General features: G+C 45.9%; 2 protein-coding genes across 12 annotated transcripts in view; one reads left to right on the top strand and one right to left on the bottom strand.

The window, feature by feature from the left end:
- The window catches only part of ZMAT3 (zinc finger matrin-type 3), a 29,146-nt gene extending 12,141 nt beyond the window's left edge, over positions 1 to 17,005 (bottom strand). The window contains exons 1-7 of one of the 8 annotated variants that reach the window (XM_054205584.1): positions 16,860 to 16,993; positions 16,475 to 16,573; positions 12,315 to 12,640; positions 10,569 to 10,688; positions 8,628 to 8,794; positions 8,416 to 8,516; positions 1,997 to 7,403 (exon numbers count right to left, since the gene is read on the bottom strand). In XM_054205584.1, the coding sequence (XP_054061559.1) occupies positions 7,192 to 7,403; positions 8,416 to 8,516; positions 8,628 to 8,794; positions 10,569 to 10,688; positions 12,315 to 12,584 (870 nt within the window). In that variant the 5' untranslated portion in view covers positions 12,585 to 12,640; positions 16,475 to 16,573; positions 16,860 to 16,993 and the 3' untranslated portion in view covers positions 1,997 to 7,191. The other 7 variants (XM_054205581.1, XM_054205585.1, XR_008467021.1 and 4 more) reach the window with 7 other exon arrangements.
- A 334-nt stretch (positions 17,006 to 17,339) lies between these two features.
- The window catches only part of PIK3CA (phosphatidylinositol-4,5-bisphosphate 3-kinase catalytic subunit alpha), a 43,306-nt gene continuing 42,408 nt past the window's right edge, over positions 17,340 to 18,237 (top strand). For 3 of the 4 annotated variants that reach the window (XM_054207258.1, XM_054207262.1, XM_054207259.1), the window contains exon 1: positions 17,340 to 17,618. The gene's annotated coding sequence lies outside the window, so the exon portion shown is untranslated. Of the gene's footprint in view, positions 17,619 to 17,828; positions 17,983 to 18,237 lie in introns of those variants that run through there. The other variant, XM_054207261.1, reaches the window with a different exon arrangement.

The raw sequence follows: 18,237 nt of genomic DNA, 5'->3' as shown, positions 1-18,237 counted from the left end.
TTTAAATAGATCTGCTCTTGTTTCAGGCAGGTAGAGAGGTGCAGCAAACCCGGTGGAATGAGGCCGACTGAAAGCGTGTCATTCACTAAAGGATTAGGCCAACGAATTCTAGGTATTATCTGTTACAGCAGCTCATTTCTATTCCAAAACAGACAAGCAGCATCCAATCCAAATGCTGCAGGAGAACTAGAAATAGGAATAGGGAGAATTTATGTGACGCGGACATAAATGAATACAGAAGAGCCCCCGGAACCTGCGCTTTGCAAACATGCACCCTCTACAATCCTCCTAAAGACTGTTGTTTTTTCCACCTCTCCACGAAGATTTAATGGCAGAAGCAAAATAGAGAGATCTCTCTGCCAAGTTTCAGTATTTTTAAACCACGTGCTAAAGTCCCTTTCCTAACACATTGTAAAGCCATTATATAAACAATGAAAATCCAACAATTATTAACCAAATTGTTTTTAAAATCCAGTCATTTTCATCAGCCTGTGAACGGGGAGGCTGAACGGAGACGCGGCAGGGTCAGCAGCCTGGTATTTAAAGGCCTTGGATTCAATCTGCCTTTTCAGACTTTCTGGGCAAATCACTTATTTTTTCCCAAACTTTACTTCTTCAAGTGTAAAATGTTGCAAGACAATTGAGATCCTTAGACATCAGAGTAACTGGAGAAGCTATTTATCCTTTCAAGGCATACAATTAGTCTTAGATTTTTGTCTGTTTTTTATACTATTTTTTTTGCTGCCTAACTTAACAAACACCTGCGACTCTGAATTAAGCTGCCCGGGTATCTCTGTGCGTCACTAGGGTCTGGCTGTACCAAATTGCTATAGAATTAATAAAGAATATAACTACCATGTGTAAGTATTAAAAAGGCAGTGCTTTAACACCCAATAATGGGGACACGCTGCTCTGTAAAGGTTTGCTCCTCTCTGCTTCCTAGGACGACTGAAAGTAACACAGTCCTCATGGGCATGAGACGACGAAGGGCTGGGGCGAGATTTAACATTAAGCTGCGCTCACAAGTTTTTACAGAATCATAGAATCTTCATGGTTGGAAGGGACCTTTGAGACTGTTTGCTATAAATAAGAACACATAAAGCCTCCCACATTTCGCTGTTAGCACAGAAGTCACCTAAGCACTGAGACAGCTCTCAGCCCGACAAAATAGTAAATCAGGGTAATTCCACCACGGTGCCACTCCTGCCTGTAGTGGCCCAATGCCTTGAATAGCAGAGGGCAGGGGAGCGCAGGGACACATCCCTGTTCTTACACAGTTGCTTACACACTCAGAGCTGTGCCTCGACAGCACTCCCACACCCGGAATGTCTTGTGTGGGCACCGGGACACTGCCATCGAGGCCCACAGCTCACTGCACTAACAGCATGGCTGCAGCACCAAGGGCGGGCAACGTTTGTCTCTTACCGGAGTTGAATCCAGCAAACTGCAGATTTTCTCTGCTTCAAGGCTCCAGTTCAGAATGTCCTTTCTGTTTGGAAAGTCATTTACGCTGCATAAACATATGCTCTCCTGGAGCCCTCAAGTAATGAAAGAGGGAAAGAGCACGCTGGCAAAAAATGTGCAAGTGTAAGTATCAGGCTCAGCTTGTCCCCACCTTTGTACAGTTCGAGTTGAAAGTCAGTCCGTGGTTAGCCTGGGGCTGTTCCAGAGCTCGTGACGGCTGCTCGAGGGGAAAGTACAGCTCCAAACAGAGCCCTTCCTCTACCTCCTGCTTCCCATCCTGTCAGATGCTCTCCCGAGCCCCCACAAAGCCGAGACAGCTCAGAGAACACAGCTGGCTTTCAGCAGCAGGTGGAAGTACATCGACCCCCCTCCAGAGTTACAAATTCTACACTGGACTAAACTCCTTTATCAGTGTATTAAAATGTATTATTCCTGTAGTCACCCTCAACGTTAGGCTAAAATCAATTCAGTCATGCATAGCCCAGCCATAGCACCAGCAGCAGCAATACCAAACACTAAGGCTGTACAATGATAAGAGCAAGATGATTTATTATATACTGAAGAAGAAAAAAAGAAAAAAGAATCATTTTCATCAACTATTCCCTCACGGGGGTCAGTACAACATAAAGAAAATAAGGACAAATGTACAAAACCAACCTGATAAGAAGGCTCTAGATGGAACACGGTCAAAGCACTTGCAAATGATGTTGCTGGACAGATGGAGAAGGAAATTAAATCAAGCAATTTTTCCCCTGCAAAACACAAACTGAAAAACTGATTTTATTTTTTAAAAATCACAGTCCTGCCTTTACCTGCAGATAGGTCAGATAAAAAGATACAATTTTAACTGTGATACATTGTTTAAAGGAGAGATTCCCAAAACTACTGTTTGACCACATTCATTTGAAAGTGGATTGTATTTTCACTTCCAACTTCATGTAGATGGCAAAGAAGACAGCCCGGCTCAAAACAATAGGAGCTTTGCCACTAACTTCAAAGAAATCAAGTCCAGACTTCTCCATTTTCTGCTAATCCTTTGGCAACCATGGCATTTGTTTTTCCATGATCGGCAACAGATGTCCATCTCATCCAGAGCATCCTTGTATACATGGTTGTAAAATTTAATAAAAAAAAATAATAATCACAAAACAAAAAATACATCTATGAGAAAACATCAGCAGTGTGAAATTCCTGAAAGGTTTCAAGGCTTGCTCCTACTCAACTAAAGTCAATGTACTTCAAACTATTTTAGCTGGAGCAGGACCAAATACTTACAGACCCAGATGCACATTCCTCAAAAAAGCAAAACCTTAAGAGTGTTGTAACCCAAACATAGGAGTAAAAGACGAATTTTAGCAACGTACCTTGCCTGGCCCTAGCCAATATAATATATTTAGCTAGGGTGTTTCATTTACTCCTGAGCTGGGCAAGACTCCCATTGGTTACAGTCAGAGTTACTTAAGTATCGTAGCAAAAGGACGTCATGCATTAGTAAGCTAAAATATGAATCCGTGCTTATGGCAATAGCTTTCCCCTCTAATGCCCCAGAATGGGCATCTAGAAAAGAAAAAAAAGACAAGAAGCTTTACAGAAAAAAATCTGCGTTTTGTTACACTGATGACCATCCTAAGCAACTCCACAGAAGTTTTTCAGGGTTCCTTTTGATGTACATGAAGAAAGCAAAAAGTCAAAAATAGACCAGTGTTAGGCAAGATACTAACACATTTACTCATTAGTACAGAATGCAAAATAACAGCTAATGCTTAATAAAATAGTATCGCTTTCATATTCCACACAAATACACGGATTCCACATAGTTTACTTCCTTGCCTTAAAAGAAATGCTTAGATGTAGTATGAACTTCATGTGTCTCTAAAAATATCATCCCAAGTTACCAAAGGAACCGTTGAAGGCAAAAAAAAAATAGAAATGGACATTTAAGAGTGAGTTGCAAGGAAATACCCATTTTGTTTGGCATGAAAAGAAACAAAGAAGATCCACTTGTTGGATTTGGGGTTTTTTTTGGTTTTGGGATAGGTTTTGTTATTTGGGGTTTTTTTCATCAAGGGAAAGAAAACAATACATATGCGGGAGGCAAAACGTTTTCACAAATATAATAAATAACCTGTTCTGATCCAAAAGCAAAGTGCGATGTAGAGTTTTCTATTTAAACAAAAACAACCTACAGAATAATGCCTTAAATATTAACAAATCAATTAGTGGTCAGCACAGTAAAATAAATACAAACACTTTGATTTATATTTTGTTTCTAGCAGCAAAGGTCATTAACCTACTGGCCAATGTGACAGCTTCTCAGAAGTCCTGTTTCTTGGGTTTGGTATTTTGTTTAACATGAGAAAAAGATTCAATGGGTCCGGAAAATGGTACTACAGCTGTACGGTATTCTCCCCAGCCCGTCTGTGTCAAACAGGGTTTGGCCACGACATGTTTTCAATATGTGTTTTGAATGCTGATTTGGAGAACAGCTTTCACCAAAAAAAATAAAATCAGGATCAGCCCAGTTTCTCGTGCTGGCAAATATGGATTGGCCTGAGCCCTAACGATATTAGTGAGGTGGGGTGTCTTCTCTTTGCAGTCAACAGTTTTCTATGCTGGAGGGAGAGTAGGAAGATCACAAACCGTTAAGCAACGCTGAAGAGGGAGAAGCAAGCTTTGGTCACTTGTAGGGAAGGGCCACAACAGAGCACTGGGGCAATGCAAGTCTCAGCTGCTTGTCCCAGCAAGAAATAGCTTTTCTCCCATGTAGGAAACCTGTCCTACTCTTGTCGCTTGAGTCCCACAGTCTGCATTATACTTGCTATACAACCCACTGCTCTGAAATTCTCAGGATGATGACATTCACTAGTTGTACTCCCTTGAACAAAACCAAGCAGCTCCAGGCTTCTCTGTTCATGGCAGGCTCCAGCCACTCCTCAAAACCAGGCTCAGCCCCGTGCAGAGGAGCCCGCAGGAACAGCCCCCCTCGCACACCCTCCCAAACGCACCAGCACACTGGCGTGCTGTGGCACGTTTGCACCAGGAGGTAACAGCACATGGAGCAAACTGAGTTTTGATACCTCCAGCAGCCACTGGAAATGCCAAATGAGGAGCAGATTGCTGGGCTGGGAGCAGGAGCAGCAACCAAAGGATAGCAGTGAACGGTTGATTTTTGGGACACATGAAAGCAGACAAAAACACCTTCTTGGTCCTAGCAATAAGCTAGACAACATCAGCACCTACAGCTCATCCAGCTCTTATTTTACAAAGTGTTGTTTTTCTGCTACCAATTGCAGCCTGCAGGAAATGCCACGCTTTAATTTACAGCAGGAGGGATGTTTAACCACAACGCAGGGATCACTCTGGTGAAACACACCACGGTAAGGCTCATCCAGCTCCCTCTGTCCCTGCACAGTGATATCAGACTAGCAAAACAAAAGACAGAACACAAAGAGAAAACCAGAGCCCTTGTTTGACTGCAAAAGATGAGGGGAAAAGGCTGATGAGAGATATTTGCATGGAGAATGTTCTTCAAGGCCACACAGAGGGTGAGCCAGGGGCAGGAAAGCACAGAAGTAACAGACTTACAGGCTGTCACAGTTAGTGCTTTGCAACCTGGGCACCCGTCCTCCTACTTTCTAACGTGCTCCAGTGTACAAACCCTATGTAACCGGTCTTGCACAAAGGAGGAGCAAGAGGATGTCTGTTGCTCTGCCTGTACCTGCAGGGCCAGGATCAGCATGGAATGATGCAGGCAGTTGCTTTCGACTACCGTGCAAGAGCCCACCTTGCCTGGATTTAGGAAGGCTGTGTTAAGGTTGTACAACTACCTGATGCTCTGGCAGCTAAAGGTAACAATATTCGATTTCTGAGGAGCAGCCAAGTGCAACAAACCTTTTTGAGGTGGACTAGAAAGATGAATAAGAATCATCTGGATTTTTTGTTAGTTTACTCTTTTTTTTAATTTTTAAGGCAAGAAGAAAGTCCTTTTAAAAAGCAAAAGGCAGGATCAGAATGGTGAAAAAAGTGGAGTGGGGGGAGCTACCTTCAACATTATGCACTAGGTAAAGCTTATCCCTGGTAAAATACTACTGAAACCAATGGAGCTGCATCTAATTCAACTTACTGCCTAAAATGGAGTGAGAGACAAGCCGTGACGCTTCCTTTACACCCTCGCTGCACCTGCCACTGAAGTCAATGAAGCTATACCAGCGTACAGCTGTAGCAGTGCAGTGGTGAATCAGGTCCAACGGAGGTTACCTACGTGCTGCACTTGCCACTGGAGCCAACGTTTGAGAAACACCGTGAACTGGATTCCAATCGCAGCTCCCCACATCTACCCACATGAGCAGAAAAATAAGTGTCAGCCCTGCTTCTGCTCTTTATGGTCCTTCTACTTTTGCTAAGGAAAATCACACACCCTGTGGGTTTCTCTACACTTACAAAGTTACTTAACAAGTTTCATGAACACTTCTGCGTGGCCAAAAAGCTGTTACTCAAACAATCATCACCCCTGACATTTACATCCTATCTAACTTTGGATTTTTGATGGTCCCTAAAACAGTGCAGTTCACATCAAGGAATGGAATTAAAACCCATTCACAGACAGGAAAAAAAAGAGGGAAAAAAATTCATCCAATATTGGTAGCTCTAGTCCAAGGGAGCTTTTCACCTCTCCTCTGTAACACCCATTGGGCTTTGTCCAGGGAATGCCACGGAAGTGGGACACACCGGTATCCACTCCCAAAGGTCCAGGCATCCCTGCTCCCCCAAAGCAATAGAGCTGCAGGCCACAGACCAAGGCTTGCTCTATTCTACATCAGTATGCAAAGAAAATTACAGCTGACAGCTCCTTCCAACCTATTCTCAGTCCTACTCCGTCTAAGGCAGAATCAAAGCAGAGTACATCTCCTCTGAGCAGGCCTGCTTTCCGATTCACTTCATCAAGCCACTGAGACCCCCACAGACTCTCTTCAGGGAGATGAGCCACCCCCACAGTGCATTAAGGTGCCCAGCCAACAACACCGAGAATCTTTTTTCATGGTTAACTGGTAGAATGGAGTATTCCTGAATGGGGCTAATCAGCTGATACCCAATGTCAGATGTTCAGAACGAAATCTGCATCACGGAGGAAGCAGTAAGAGGCATGACCCTCCAAGGAGGAGAGGTATGTACAGCCTTTCTACAAGGACGTGGAAAGAACTTACTCTGGGCTGTAATGGGGGGCCACAAGCAGCAATTTGTGGATGAGTACACCACCTAATTCACACATTCACAGGCCCCCTTCCTGCCCCTCCTTTACAAGCTGCCCAGAGATTCAGTCTGGTGTAGGGAGGCATTCTGGAGCACTGCTCTATGGTGTGCAAAGAGGGGAGTGGGCTTTGCACATGGTCCACCTGTGTGGTAGAACGACAGAAGTTCCCGGCACTTCTTGGGCTTTGCATATTCATGCAGAAGGCTGGGGAGAAGACAAAGTCCTCCCCGCCACTCAATACAATGAAGAGCCTTAGATAATTAGCAAACAAACATCGAAAACACTTCATGTCCTGCACAGCGTCATCCTGCCAACTATGATAGAAAAAAAATCTAACCATACCATTAAGTTTGCAGGTGTTACATGTATAGCTCGAGAGCATACTCCTATCAAATGGAGCACAAAGCAGGGCATGTGGCAAACAGCAGGCGAGAGACAAGCTGCTCTATTTGCAAACTACTACCAAGGGTGGCGCGTCATTGTACATAGCCTAGGTTCTCCATCTCATTCCTATACCGCTGTTCGGACACCTTGCTTTTATGCTGTTTGCTCTCTAAGTGCTGTCTGAACTCCATCTCCTCGCTGGCCCCTGCGTTGCACATGGAGCAGTAGAACTGGCCACTGGGGGTGACGCACATGGCCAGATCCCGAGGAATCCTCTGGCGTGAGCGGGGATTGAAGTAGGGACCTGAGGAGACAACAGAAAGACCTGTTTTATCTATACGAAAAGAAAACCTTGAGGCAGCTTAGTGACAACTTCTAAGTCCAACAAATGTCTAAAAAGATTAGCTGCTTTAACTGATTAGAGTCTGAACCTTATTTTCCCACATGATTTCTCCACTGAGATCCAGATTTACAGGGGTGTAGCACATAGGGGAGTGGCACTTGCTGGTATTTTCTAAAGCAGTAGAGTGGGCTTAGTGCCCCAGTCTTCCTAAGAATCAATAGGGCTTTGAAAATGAGGAGCTAATCATTTCAGTAATAAGACTTTTTTTTTTCCCCTTAACCCTCCAATTCCAGAATTAGAACCGTCTTTTGACTAGAATAAGCTGCCTCAGTTTAAAATAATCACGAAGTGGTATTTAATAGAACTTTACAAGATTTATCTTTTCCACATGACAGTGGTTAGAATGACATGATTAAACCAAGCTTCACCAAGTATCAGGGTTTCAGCTAATACGTGCTCATAACACAACTCAAAATGAAAAAGAGAAACAGATGCTGGGCTGGACACTATAAAACACACTTTAAATCCTAGTAAAGAGGGAAAGTTAGTACCTAATACCTGAGGAAGGACTCTACTCTAGGAACAGATGGTCTTAGAGGGAGGCTAACATGCTTTCTCATTCTGGTCGTGAGAGTGCAAGCACAGGTCGATGTGCTACAGTAGGAGTCAAAGCACCTGGCCGCTTGCCAAGAAAATAAAGCAGGAAAATTGTCACCACTTAGAGCAGCCTTAGAGACAGGCAGATGGTAAATTAAGTTACAAACTGAGAAACCGAACTAACAAGCAGGCTGACAAAACAAAGCAACTTTAGCAGCTGGGAAAAAACATGCAAACATGAAGGATCAGCAGAGCTAGGACCAGCTCCTTTCACAACCTGTCTTTGCTAAAAAAGACCTCAGAAATGGAAGAAAAACAAGTCTGTTTATTATTCATTATTATTCCGACTATAGAACAAATGCAAGCTCCCAGTTACCTGTGTTGTTTTGAACTGTATACATATTTCTTCTGTTCTGCATCATCTTGTATTCATTCCCTTCTTTCCTTGCCCTTCGTTTGCCTAGTTCTGATGCGTCCCTGAAGATTAAACAAATACGAACAGCTGCAATTCAGAGTTTTCTGAGAAAAAGACTGCCAGAGACAATGCCACATGCTTTCAGCCTGAGCGTGAAGTTGAACAATACCTACGAGAATGAGTTATTCTGTGCTTCTGCAAGACGCAGCCGTTTGGCATGATTTTTCCCTTGGTAGTGAGCCTGTGCCACAGCCGGAGAACTAAACGAGGCATCACAAAGCTTGCAGTAATCATTCTCCGTGGCCAAGATCACTCGGCCACCTGGTTTACTGGATCCCATCTAGCAGCAAAGGGAGAGACAGCATGTGAAATACAAGAAGGTTAAATTTTTGAAATGTCTGAATCACAGGGACTGAGACCAGTATCACCCTCATCAGGCAACAAGAGAGCTGGAATTAGAGCATATGGATTAGGACACTGTCAAGCGCTCCCCAAACTGTTCTTAGAACTTCATTCTCCCTGCCTTATCTCCAGGAGAATCTGAAAATTCCTCGAGATCTAGGCAAATCAGATCTCAAGATGGAGAGGAGAGCAACCTGAACAAACTGCCAGTACCTCTGCAATAGCTACAGAGGCTTGTTTACTTCACAGCAATGATTTAACTCCTCTACTCCTGACTGCTGGGAGCTGATGAACAGTGACTTTCCCACCGAGGAAGACCCACTGAAAGGTAAAGGTGCTCCTCTCCCCTATTTACAGCGTACCTAATCTCTCCACAGTACCCTGTCTCTACACAGCTCCCTGACCACACTAAGAAATTGAAAACACAATAGCAGAGCTGCCAAACCTCTGATCCTCACCCTTCAGGTAAGAGGATACCGGGATCAAGACTTCAGAGGAAGGACCCAGCCTCACAGGCATAGCTCCTGCCATATGAAGGATACCTTGCCTGTGTAGTCAGACCACACGCTGATTGGGGCAGCAACCACGTCTCCTCGGTGCGTATCATCCAGAGAAAAGTGCTTTGTAAACAGTGCAGCAGCAGTGATTCATACAGCCATGTTACTGCGGCACTTGCCAAGTCAAGTTTCTTTCATGTCTCCTTTGATACTGTTCAAGCTTATAGACACACACAATTCTGACTTCTGTGTTACAACACCAATGCTCACATGGCCCCAGAGTCGTCTTTTTATTGCCACGGACCATCTTCTCCATTAAAACATGCATCAGATATCCTAGCAGGTACGGCACCCACGTCCCACTACCCAGGACTGGACCCCATGCCCTCTTGATTCCATTCTGTGAGACACAAAGTCAATTTACATGGGACCGAGTCTCCCTCTGGTGGCTCTGACAGCATGTATAACCGCCCGCCGCTTACAGCAAATCCTCTTTGCTTTTCTACAGACAACAGAGGCTTACGCTTTGGGAAATGACAGGCACAGCTTCGATCCCCGCAGCCCAGCTGTGGTTCCCTGCACAGTCACATGCAAGTGCCAGGTTAGCTGTTAAGTCCCATGACAATCAGAAGTGATGAAGAAGAAAGCAAAAATCATCTCTTTTGCCTTTAACGTGCCTGAGACAGAATTAATCTATCTGGATCACGGAGGGACCCATCCGTTCACACTATACACAGGAATGAGCACTGCAAAATGAGCAACAAAAGAGGAACTGGATAACAGCCTTGGGCAATGGGTGTAGGAGCACCTAAGCACTTTTTTCCATGTAGGCTTCCCTCACACAATGGAGGGATGATTGTGTAGGGCGGGTGCCACACCCTTGTGTCCAAATCCAGCTCCAACAATGCTGTTTTATACCTGCCCTTAAACAACCATAATCAGCAGCACATCAGACTTACCTAGGAATCAAAGTATTTGCCATACAGAAATAGAACATTTCAAGTCCAATATTCTGCTGCAAGGGCAGATCGATATCTGCATCTTCAAAGGAGAGCAAACAGCTCACAACAGGCCATTTCTACCATCCTGTACCACCACAAGGAAAATTCTTTCCCAACTCCTGCAGTAATCCTCAAAGCGTGAGATCTAGTTATCCTTATTGGGGCCCAGGTGACAAGTAAGCAGCATGATCTCAGACACCTTCCCATGCCTTACCTGAGCCGGAAGGGAGACAACCTGAGGTGGGGCAGGCTCAACCGAATTACTCATTCTGGCAGGTGCCGGGCAGCTATTGGCAGCATAGTAATTTCGGAGTTTCTTACTGTGGTTTTTACCCTGTAAAGAGAACCCAGATTACTCACGGTCCTAATAATAGTATCTTACACTAAAAGAAAAAGGATCCAGAGACCGAAACAAGAAAGTGGCCATGAAGATGGCACCTCAGGTAAAGGAGCTGTCACTCGGAAAATAACAGCTCTGAACTTGAGAGATGCTGCCATCCCCCCTTTTCACCAAAATGCTCATCACCTAGCACGACTGGGCCTCATTTTGAACTGATTTTCTCAAATCAACAAGGTTACAATTAGTTCCTCAATCTGTTTCCATTTCACTTAAAATGAGTATTTTGTATTTTAAACATGAAACGTTAACTGCTTTGCATAGCTTTTTGATAAGCCTGAACACACACACACACACACACTCTCTCTCTCTCTTCTTTCCAGGAGGTGGCAAGCATGAGTTAAAACATGAGATTGAATCTAAAAAAGTCTGCTTCATATTTAATTTTCTCTTGGACAACATATATTATAGCTCTTTGTGGTATTTTGAAAACCTGATAGAGCAACACGAGAGTATGCATATGCATTGTGGATATACAGTAAGGCATATGCATAAATGCAAGTTATGTACTATAAATGCCCTTCTGTCCCCTCATGGCAGAAATACTGCAGAAATCAGATGCTGAAGTGCAACACTAATTCAATCTACCTCTTCACTGGCACAATAACACTTTTTCAGGGCCAACAGCAAATCTGAGATCTGGGTCTGGTGTCCTGAGGATATGGACAACCACCCTTTTGGATTTGCTGGTGGAGAAAGTTAGTATCTCCAACTGTCACACAAATGCAGCACTAGTGAGAGAGGGTACTAGTAAAATGGTGTAACACATGACTGTGAAATACTCAATCTCTCAGCAAAGAAGCATATGCAAATAGTCCCTAACCTATTTCAGACGAGTCAACCAGACCAGCCCGAACAAAACTCATTTGGTCTGAGCTGGCTCAGCTGATGCTGTCCAAAGCAGACGAGAGAAAGTTTGCATAAATGGCCCCATCAGCAGACCAGTCATGTGCATAATCTCGGGAAGGAGGCAGTGATGAGCACATGGCAGCAGCTCCCTTCCCTAACTGCACTTCTGGATCCAGCAGAGAACAGCTGTCTAGGTCTTACAAAATCATGTCTGTGGAATCAGTAGTTCTGTTTTATTGGATGAGTGTACGGGTGGAAAACAGATCACATAAAACAAAGGAAAAGTATGAGTGTCTGTCTTTCCACCCATGCCATCTTGGTACTACTTCTCTGTCCCGGTGGACAAAGTTTTTGCAAAATACTCCACTGGCGACACCTTAAATGAAAGCCCTGCAGCATGTCTGAACAACCAGCAAATTCAAGCAGGGTGAAGATATGTCTACAGAGCAGTTCTACCCACAGCCTTCGGTTCATTAGATGGTGCAGAAGTAGCTTCAGACGAGTTAATTCAAACACTGCTGCAGGTGTACAGCCACCTCAATGCAGCACTCAAAATCCCCTTGAGAAGCTAAGTTAGTCCTTGTGCATTAGCCCACACTCAGCTCTGTGCTACCACAGCAACGCTACTGCCAGTGCACGCACTGGCACAGGTATGTCTGCAGAAGCTGCAGATGCAGCAGCCCTGAAAGCTGCGCCTCCTGCCACTCTCCTTACCTGGTAATGAGCCTGGGCTTGTTGTGCTGAATTCAGAGTGACATTGCAAAGCTTACAGCACAGGGGCTTACATAGTTCCTCCAACATAGGGTCCTGCTCCACCACCTTTGCAAGCTCTTCCTCTTGCGTGTGATGAAAAGAAGGCCCCAGTCCGAGAGATTTTGGTGGGGACAATGGTGAGCTGGCTCTTGGCCTTGTAGCCACTGACATAGGAAGAGATGAAGGATTCTCAGGATGAGGAAGAAGTCCTGCTTGCTGTAGAAGAATCATTGGCCAGGAAGACTGTGGGCATGCTACTTCTGAAGGATGAGGAGTCTTCTTCAGATCTAGACCAGAGAGACACAAATGCTGAAACAAGCAGTGCTAACAGGAACACTGATGAGCCAGGGGACAACTTCTGTAACTTCACTGCCTCTACTTTATGCCTTTTCACAATGCTAAGCAGGATAAAGTCAGTTTATAACACTCTACCCCACAGAAAGAGCAGCACCCTGGACAACAAGGGACATATTAAGAGATACGTGTATAAGAAATGGAATGTAGTCCAAAATGTAGTTTTTAGTACCCCATGGCACCCTCCTGGACAGGTGGAGGAGATTCCTGATCACCCATAGTACCTGATCAACAGCACACACAGCCCACTGCTCCACGACGGCGAGGAGATGCGACATAAAATATGCACAGCACATACGGCTGCATTAATGGGAACGGGAGGGATACAACCTCTAGCCACATCCTCTTTTGGCAGCCTAAGGACAATGTCACGCTTTGAGAACTAAACAAATATTACAGTGTATTACTGCCACCGATGACTTAAAAATACCCAAATATTTCAAAGCAGATTTATTTTATATAGGTAGATACAAAATACATACACACACACATCCCTAAAATACTCACAAAGACCTTCCTGAGGAAAGATATCCTATGGTTAACTTTTCTCAAGTCAGTCAACAAAAGCAGAAGAGTGTGAATCAACCTGAGCACACCTTGTTGTACGCGGTCAGCTCCCAAGGGATTGTTCCTTCCACAGTCTTGTTGAATGACCTTGAGTTATTTCTCGTGTTTCCTGTACTAACTGCAACCAATGCAACATTTAAAACTGTATCATCTTCTTCTGCAAAATGGAGAGCTTATCCGATATTAACCTTTATTCAATTATTTCTTGGTTAATTCAAGTTCTTAGAAGCAACACTACATTTCCAACAAGGGGTTCCAAGAGGCTTATTTAATTAAAGTTTACAAATCACATCTAAAGCCCGGATGAACATTCCTAGAATAATGCAGAACAGTGGTATTATGAATCAAGGCACAGCTACTTTTGTTAATATCATATTAGCTTCTTACCATAACAAATCCTGTTCATGGCTACGCTGGGATCAAGAGAAGCACTATCTTGGCCTTTGCTGATCACTTCCAGCTAGTGCTGCATTGGTAGCCACCACGTTTACATTATGGGCTTTGCTCATTTAAGCAAACAGTGAGCCACATCTACATTTTAAAATAACCCCTCTGGAAAATTAGGGAAAGGTAAATTAAATGCCAGCTCAGAACTTTTTTCCTGAGTGGCTTTTGAAAATAATATTTGACTTCAAAGGCATTTAGGAACCTGGAGGAGCAGACAGCATTTATCTGGGATAACTTCCGGGATTTTCAATCTGCTAAAATTAGCAGAAGATAAAAATTCAAACTCTGGAAAATCCCAGTTGATGCCTGCATTTTTAGGTACTGTATTACCTTTGAAAGTCTGGCTCCAGAGAGGTCTATGTTCTATTAAGAAAAATAAAAAAGAATTTGAAAAAAAAGAAGAAAAAAATCAGTGGGACTAAAGCACTCGGGTGACACCAGCATTTCTGAAATGTTTACCTCTAAAAACAGATTTCCAAATAACACAAGATTGAAGGCAATTTAGTTACTGCTAGCAACTAAAGGTAAGGAAAAAAAGAAATTAAAAAAAAAAAGAGCATGCATTGCTGTGGGGACAAGCTTTTAAGAAAGTAAAAGAGCTGCCGGAATTTTTTACGTTTTTAAATAGCCCTCCACCATCAAGGCTCTGAGAAATTCCAGGAGAGCTAAAGCTAACATAATGTGACCATAAAAACAAAATCAAAACCTCTGTCATGAAAACTAACTGAACCAAGATAAAATGTAATCCACGACAAAGAAGGAAGACAGGACACAGGAATGGCGTGGTGCAAGTCATCCATCAGCAATGTAAATGCTGTGGTGTTACCTAACTTCTCTCCCAACATTCGGCACATTCGTGGTTAAGCAGAACTATGGACAAAGATTGTGCTGTCTTTAGTTTTCTCGGCTAGTACTCTGTAGACAGTCCAATTGATTTCAGTGGGGCTACTAACAGAACAAGTTTATATTCATGATGGTTAAATACATTATGACGCAGGCCTATCGAGGCAGTTTAGATCAACTATGCAAGCAGGTAAGCATGCCATCCAACTTCAGAGTTTTATTTCACCACCATAATGGGCCTTTTACCTTAAAACGGGAGTAAATTATAGCTAAATACTTCACAGAGCAATAGAAAGAGATCTACAGTAAATGGCAATTGGGATCCATCTGCTTAATTTTGCATGAGTGTTTGTTGCATCAAGTCTTCCATACGCAACTCTCATGGATGGGATTTGTCATATACAAGAGAGGACACAGTGCTTACAGGATCTGCATCCCCAGGGGAAAAGGCATAATGTAATATTCTAGAAAATCTTTAACTGGGAGGCTGTTTACTGTTTCTTAAAGTAAACGGTAGTCTGAAGATAAAATTAAGACTGCATGGGCAATTTTAAAATTAGAACTCTTGGCCTGGCATATGCAACTGATTTTCTTCTAACGGTCATCTTTCATCATTGAAATTGCTCAAATTATGTTAATTTCTTTCCTACAGATACTATTTAAAAGGAAAAAAGAAAGGATCATCACTCAAATTCAGCTTATTTACATGTCGCTTTCACCCCCACTGCTGGTTGCTACAGAGACCCTGTCCAGCAGAAGGTAACAAGACATCTTTGACTCCTCCTTTCCCTTCACATGAGGAGCTGCAAAATCTTTACACTACAAAATGGCAAAGGAACGAGGAACCTCCGTCACCAGGACCCATAACAGTACAGCCCGAGGCAGGGCAGGACCTGCAGCTCTCCAGAGTGAGCTGAGGAGACATTCCGCCTCAAGAAAGCATCTCTCCGATCTCAGCCATGCCTCCTCCTACACGCCCTACCAGCTAGGATGTACTTTCACTCCATGCCAGTTGTCCTCAGGTGGGTGGAAAGCAGACAGGCACACAGCCCTCTTCACTGCTTCCAGGTTGGGACATCCCAAGGGCAGCACTGAAGGAGGAGACACAGCCTGCGTGCCCTGAGTACCACAGCCTGGTAGTACTCAGGCACTGCTGGTGGCACAGATCATAGAATGGTTTGGGTTGGAAGGGATCTTAAACATCATCTAGTTCCAACCCCCCTGCCCTGGGCAGGGACACCTCCCGCCAGCCCAGGTTGCTCCAAGCCCCGTCCAACCTGGCCTTGAACCCCTCCAGGGATGGGGCAGCCACAGCTTCCCTGGGCAACCTGGGCCAGGGGCTCACCACCCTCACACACACAAGTTCTGTGAAAGAAACTGTACGCCTTTAAATCTGAGCACCATTTGGTGGGGAAAGCACATACACAATGTGACCTTCCTTGGCCAGAAGTGTAAATCACAATCAGGTATCTACGTGCCATGTGTTCCCACCAGAATTAGTTTTTAAATGCAGTCGGGGCAACTAATAACAGTGACAGAAATCTATACAAACAATGAACAAGTTGTGGGTTTGGTGGCTGGTTTTTTTTTTCAAGACAGAAAGCATTTCTTCTCCAGTCCGCTTGTAACTCAAAACATTGACACCACTTAACCTAACTTTGCCAGAGACTTTACCCTTGGCCACAGAATAGGACTGGAGAATGCACCCTGAAAGGCAGGGTCATTTTATAATGCTGCAGGGACTGAAGACAGCGCACCAAATGAGTATAATTTTTTAATATCTTATAACGCTGCAGGGATCGAAAACAAACACACATCATACACAATTCCACCTTCCAGCGCAGGGCCCGCTAACACTCTGCTGATGAGGATACATATTTAGCAACCCAGAAACAGAGGGCATTAATCACCTCTTACATCAACGGGGTATCAGAAACCACGCTGTAAATCCTGACATCCTAGCAGAAATTTCTGCAAAGTTGCATGCCTTGCAGTCTTGGGGATGGAGTCTAAGGAAAATAAATAAATAAATAAATAAATAAAATAAAACCCCTGGTATCTGTTACCTTGAAATAACCGCAGCCTGAGGAAGAATTCCATAGAATTGGCAACGCAGAAATAAAGCCGGCACCAAGGAGAGGCAGACACCGCCATCCCCACCACCCCAGCAGCTTAAACAACCTCTGAAAAGGGCAAAAACCCGTCGAATCCCCCGGTAAAACGGTACCCACCGGCAAAACCGCCCCCCCCTCCCCGACCTGGTGCCACCCCTTCCCCCAGCCCTTGGGCACCTACCGCGCACGGCCCCGGCCCCCCCTCCTGAGGCCGCTTCTCCCCCTCACGACTCCAGCCGCTCCCCGAGGCCGCGGGAGGGCCGGGGCCGGCGAGCACGGCCGGTACCGGGACCAGCTGCAGGAAGTGACCGCAACGCGGCGGGGCGGGGACTGCGGCGGCGGCTGCGCGGCCGTGCCGTGCCGCGATGGGCCGAGACGGGCCGGTACCGGCCCGTCTCGGCCCATCGCGGCACGGCACGGCCCGTCGGGTGTCAGAAGAGTCAAAAAGACAACATCAAGGAGCGGGCGCGGAGGCTTGTTAATGAGTTTATGACCATAAAGGGGGCAGCGGCAGCGCCTGTCCGGCCCCGTCCCGCCCCGAACCCCGCATGGGCCCGTTATCCCCCTCAGAAACGCCGTTTTCCAGTCAGGCCCCGGTGCTGCGGGTACCGGGCGGCTCCGCTAGGGGGAGCTAGGGCGCCGGGGGTGAGAGGCGGGAAGCGGGCGGCGCGGTGACGTCACGCCGTTCCGCTTCCGGCGGGCGGGCGGACGCCATCCCCATCCGGGGTCAGGGCCCCCCGCTCCCTTCCTGTTATTGCCCGTGAGGGAGGCGGCTCTGCGGGGGCGCCGCTTCCGCCAGCGCCCCGGGGACGGTCACCCGGCGAGGGGTGAAGTGGTGGAGGCGATTGAAGGGGTTGCGAGTGCGGCGGGGCGCTGCCCGGCCCAGCCCGGCCCGTCGGGGCGGCGGCTGCGGGCCCGGCTCGGAGGCCGCGCCTGTGAGGTGAGTGAGGCGGAGGCGGGGGGTGTCGTCCTGGCTCTGCCGGGGCTGGGCAGCGCTCTCTGGGGCGTCGAGGGGCTTCCCGGCCCTCTGGCCGGACGGTGGCGGAGGGGAGCGCCGCTTGCTGTGGGTTGCGCGGCGTCTGGCTCGTCCCTGGCAGCCGCAGGGGGAAGCACCACCCTCGGGTGGCTGGAGGGGGGTCGGAGAGCGGCTGCTTCCCTCACCCGGGAAAGCTCCGAGGCGTTCTTCCGCCGAATCCTGCTCTCTGGGTCTTTCGTCGCATGGACGCGACCCGGGAGAGGAATAACTGTAGCGATTTGTTGTTTTCGACTGTGCCTCCCCCAGCCCCGAAATATAGCAGTTTTCTGTAAGTGTGTTTGAGCAGCTCTTGTGATGGAGGGTATGTAGGCTCACGGTTGGGCTAGTCGGTGGCACCGGGAGCAGAGCCTCCGCCAACTGGGTGTGTGTGTGTGGGGATCGGTGGCATGCCATCTCCTGTTCCCAGCTGCAGTCGGTTACGGTGGCAGCCTCACATCTACGCTTCCCGTAGAAACTCCGTTCTTACTTCATACTATGCAGAGTTCTATTTTTATTGATGCTAAATATGAAACTGCTATTTCTT

Source organism: Rissa tridactyla, chromosome 6 (assembly GCF_028500815.1).
Source record: "Rissa tridactyla isolate bRisTri1 chromosome 6, bRisTri1.patW.cur.20221130, whole genome shotgun sequence".
NCBI classification, from domain to species: Eukaryota; Metazoa; Chordata; class Aves; order Charadriiformes; family Laridae; genus Rissa; species Rissa tridactyla.
The sequence above is the reverse complement of the archived record's forward strand: the minus strand, read 5'-3'. Positions and strand labels throughout refer to the sequence as shown.